The sequence below is a fragment of the Limulus polyphemus genome, unplaced genomic scaffold (genome assembly GCF_000517525.1).
Source record: "Limulus polyphemus unplaced genomic scaffold, Limulus_polyphemus-2.1.2 Scaffold2950, whole genome shotgun sequence".
Lineage (NCBI taxonomy): Eukaryota > Metazoa > Arthropoda > Merostomata > Xiphosura > Limulidae > Limulus > Limulus polyphemus.
This window is the reverse complement of record NW_013668560.1, coordinates 19,848-25,147: the sequence shown is the minus strand read 5'-3', so window position 1 is coordinate 25,147 and position 5,300 is coordinate 19,848. Positions and strand designations below refer to the sequence as shown.

Sequence of the window (5,300 nt, the reverse complement as noted above, 5' to 3'; positions counted from 1 at the left end):
AATATACATTAAATGAACCGTTGTGTGGTCTCCTGCTGTCCGGTACTTAGTTATAGTTCATTTAATGTATATTGTGTGGTCTCCTGCTGTCCATTACTTAGATATAGTTCATTTAATGTATGTTGTGTGGTCTCCTGCTGTTCCAGTACTTAGATACAGTTCATTTAATGTATGTTGTGTGGTCTCCTGCTGTCCATTACTTAGATACAGTTCATTTAATGTATATTGTGTGGTCTCCTGCTGTCCATCACTTAGATATATATAGTTCATTTAATGTATACTAAGTACTGGACAGCAGAAGACCACACAATATACATTAAATGAACTACATCTAAGTGATGGACAGCAGGAGACCACACAATATACATTAAATGAATTATATCTAAGTGATGGAAAGCAGGAGACTACACAAGATACATTAAATGTGCTAATATCCAAAAGACAAATACTGTGCTCGCCTAAATTTTCAAGAACATATGGCTTAAAATGTTATGTACAGTGAATCGTTTGTATTTAGATCTCTGCATCATTAAATCTACTGTGTTTAATGAGTTGGTTACTAAGTTGTTTTCAACACAGGCTGTAAAAATTTGACTGGAATTGCTAACAAAATAGATTATACGTGTTGTTCTGAAGAAAACAGGACCAAGGTCAAGTTGACAGTAATCACTGAAACATTCCTGTAAATTACCTGTTCCTCTTCACTGCCCGCTTCTATTAGCGACTGTTGAATAGCAAGCTGAAGAAGATCATCATCGCTCTCGATGCTGAGGTGTCGGAATTCTTCATCACTCCCTATAATAAGTCAAAAAGAGTAAGTGAATCAACTTTTTAATATCGAAGATAATTTTTTTCACGCAGGCAAGAAATTAACTACATCACATGCTACTCTCTCATGCACACTGTCGAAGGACTAGCCTACTCGTAACCAGCTGGCTACCTAACACCATGCTAATCTGCTACAAGCTTCATGCTAAAGGCTGTTGCTAGAATGATTAGGCTTTAACAACGCCCATACCTACTAGTTCTAACTGCAGGAATACAGTCCTGGGTATCACTTATGCTTTCTCTTCAGTTATGGCACGTACACTGCTAAGCTTGAGAGCCTGATACTAGTCTTTCATGAAATTACCAGCCCATGTTTCAGTTCAGTAAGTGGTAAAGAACTGTATTTACAAACAACTAACCTAGAGATGATTCTATATTAAGCCAGAATATGGTTTTTAAGCCTTACTTGTCCCAAGTTTAATTCACTTTACACAGTGTGAATTGGTTCACTTACTGATAACTGACTGAGCAATACAGTACTTTGATTACTTATACTGTACAGCTCAACTTTTACTGATGTCTTTTATCCATTATCTTTTTTTTCATCCAACAAGTTAACCCAAGTTCATGCAAAAAAAATAGGTACTATTAAAGCCTGTTTAAATTTTTAAGTCTGATGATCGATGGAGTTTGAAGCCAACCATGCACAGTCTCACTTTCTCCTCATTCAACTATACCCTGCAGTGAGCTTGGTAGAGTTCCTCTCTCTCCCCGCTTTCCAGCACCTCCCACACGCACCTGCCACTCTGTGAGGCTCACAACGTTTCCGTTTTCCTTCCTCTCCAGCTACACTACAGCCAGAATAATGCAGATGAAAGTATATGATAATGAATCACAAAGAAGTAGAACCATTAAGAATATGTTTTGTTAAATATAAAAGAGTTTTAATTAAACACAATAACGGTTTTGTTTTACATCAATCCACACCTTGATATCTTGAAACTAAAAGATATCTAGGAGACTCTAGGATGCAATACTCAAAAAATTATTCATTTCAGGACAGTCATTTGCACAAGTTTCATTTGCAATATTCTGCCTGATCTACATTCTTTCTTTCACGTTTAACTCGACTCTTTGGAAGCCAAATTACTAGCATCCTAAACATATAATCATACATTTGAAGCATTAAGTCGAGTTTAATTTCCTCGTGTAAAACTGCAGAAACAGCCGTGTTTTAAGGAAATTTACTACTTTCCAATGTTCTATCCTTACGTGTTCATTTAATACCAAATAAACCTACAGTACATGATACAAAGTGTTTTTCTTTATTTCTTCCTAAATGATCGAATGAACCACTAACTATGGAAATACACAAGTCAACAAAAGCTTTAGTGAATGAAACCTAATGTATGCACGTATTTAGTAAATACTTAATATTGGAATTAATTATTAATTAATGGCATTAGCCATAAATAAGCAACACTTTTTAACTGCAATGAATGCATATTTTATATACTGCAGTGACAACTGATAAACTGTTAAAAGCAAAGCTGGGCAGCCTTGTCTATATGAAAAATCTGTTTTAAAATGTTTCCTCTCAACATAGCAATCTTTATTATATTACTTGTTTTTAACCATTCAACACAAATTTCCATAAAATGCATACGATAGCATCTTTCTAAGTGCAAAAAAAAAAATCTTTATAATACAATTTCCACTTCAATCAGCTGCTATTCCTGGAGTGAATACTAATTAATATAACACGTTAAAAACACCTAACGGATTTTATGAAGACATTACTTTTTTTTTCTGTAGTTTGATAAGCTCTAGTAAGTCTGATCAGATAACACATAACAAATACACACACATCATGACAACATTAATTTTTGGAAGGGTAGGAACATTGGTGTAGTGCTAAATAAAGAAAGTGAAATCTGATGCATAACCTTATAAGCTGGGATTCGTTTACAATATTGGAATTACAGCATTTCATCTAAATAAAAGTAGAGTGTCCATGCATTCCCACCCTCACTACAACTCTAGATAGGGGTCATCTTCAGCTAAAACAGCTTTATCTTTCTAACAGGGTGGTTGGTCTTTGCAATGGGTTGCTTTCAGATGTGGTGGAAGCAGTAAGTTTATAAAGGAGTTCGAGGGAAGGCTTGATAAATTTTTGAATGATAAGAGCTTCAAGTTTTTTTGTTGTTCTTTTAAATAGTTTTAGTTTTGTGGGTGGGTCAGCCTAGATGAACCAACAGACTTCTGTTGTCCTTAAGTGATATTAAGATTTTATTAGGTCCTAGATTTCAACGTAAAGTTGCACCTCCACGACTTGGCTTTTTTTTTTCTTGCACTAAATTCCATCTAATAAGGATTTCGTAGAACAATATGAATAAAGTCAACATACTTTATCAAGGTAGCAGAAAAGTGTATGTGTTATATTCTACAAACCTTAATTCAGTTTCTTCCACCTTACACTGTACGTACGTACCTAGTCTGACATAACCAGTGGGAGGCTCAAAACAATTTTTATCGACAACACAGGCACAGGTATTATCATCTCTGATCGGTGTAACACCAGATACTGGCTCATCCAGTGAATAAATGTTCTCAAAGGTGATCCGGGCATTCAAAACATGGAATATGGGAATTTCTGTTAACAAGCGAAAGGAGAGAGAAAAAAAATAGAAAAATTGAGATACACGTTATTTCACACTTCAAAATTAGAAACATTTGAAAAATTATCTTTTTATCAGAAATTTTTAAATTATTTTATGAATTATCAAGAATATTTCAAAAATGTGCATTCCGAGTTCCTAAAACATCAAGATAATCTACATTTGTTTTTTAATCTAGGAATTTTACAGAATCTGTTTTTTTATAAAACGACTCTTTGCAAAACTCAAAATGATAAATGCATACAACTTATTTTTTCCATACAGAACTAGAGACTGATTCATAACTTGCGAAACATTGTCTGAGCATCTCGAAAACAGGAGGGTACCTGGATATTGAAAGAATAATGTCTATGACAGTGAAATTCTATGATGCACCATACACCTTATACTTGCAGAGCTAATACTGTTGTACAGTAAAAATGGATGTGACAGTGCTACAACAGCTACTGTTTTCACTAGCGAGCACTGTGATATAGATCCAATATCAACAATAACTCATCTAGCAGGAGACCCCTTCAGGTTAAGAACGTAAAAGTTGACATTATCAAACAACCATCTGGCAGAAAAATGGTACATCACAGAGCATTTCTGTCACAAGAAACCTTTTCTTTTGTGTATAATTCTACATACAACATTGTGTAAATTATAAACCATCAGGTATATAGAAATGAATATTACTATGGCAACAATCAAAGTAGTGATACTTTGTTGTGATGACTACAGTGAGAATGTAATTGTTTAAATATGAAATATTTTAAAACTATTATCATATGATAATAACTCGTAATACTTCTGTACTTTCAGAACTGTGTACTAGCACACTTTGGGTAATATTATTTGTATCCTCCCTAACAAATTTTATGTTGTGTAATAAACAAATAAACCAATGCAGTGGTCCAACAATCCGCTTACATTCCGACAATTTGATAACATTTACTTTTGCTTAAGAGAATACTTGTTCACTGGCAAATTCAGCTAATAACTTTTCAGGCCTTTGCGAGGAAAAACTATCATTTGTTTATTACATAACATAAAATTTGTTAGGCAGGATACAAATAATATTACCCAAAGTATGGTAGTACACAGTTCTGAAGGTACAGAAGTATTATGAGTTATTATTTTACAAAACCATTCTTAAAACCTTATCTCATATTATTAATAAAACGTTAGTTACTCTTATGTCAGAAATAAAAGCTATTGCTACTATTACTGATGCTTCATCTCCTTTTATAAATATTTATGACAGTGAAACTCCCCTGCTTACTACATGTTCATGGAAACTTACTCCAACCACTGTGTATCTTTATGTTGGAGAAACTTACTCCAATCATTACACATCTTTATGTTGGAGAAACTTACTCCAATCATTACACATCTTTATGTTGGAGAAACTTACTCTGATCATTACACATCTTTATGTTGGAGCAACTTACTCCGATCATTACACATCTTTATGTTGGAGCAACTTACTCCGATCATTACACATCTTTATGTTGGAGCAACTTACTCCGATCATTACACATCTTTATGTTGGACAAACTTACTCTGATCATTACACATCTTTATGTTGGAGAAACTTACTCCAATCATTACAAATCTTTATGTTGGAGAAACTTACTCCAATCATTACACATTTATGTTGGAGAAACTTACTCCAATTATTACACATTTATGTTGGAGAAACTTACTCCAATTATTACACATCTTTATATTGGACAAACTTACTCCAATCATTACACATCTTTATGTTGGAGAAACTTACTCCAATCATTACACACATTTATGTTGGAGAAACTTACTCCAATCATTACACATCTTTATGTTGGAGAAACTTACTCCAATCATTACACACAT

General features: G+C 33.8%; 1 protein-coding gene across 1 annotated transcript in view; it reads right to left on the bottom strand.

Moving 5' to 3' along the window:
* The window catches only part of LOC106468290 (ankyrin repeat domain-containing protein 13D-like), a 30,328-nt gene that overhangs the window by 8,760 nt on the left and 16,268 nt on the right, over positions 1 to 5,300 (bottom strand). The window contains exons 10-11 of the mRNA XM_013928709.2: positions 3,260 to 3,421; positions 692 to 795 (exon numbers count right to left, since the gene is read on the bottom strand). Coding sequence (XP_013784163.1) covers positions 692 to 795; positions 3,260 to 3,421 — 266 coding nt within the window. The remainder of the gene's footprint in view (positions 1 to 691; positions 796 to 3,259; positions 3,422 to 5,300) is intronic.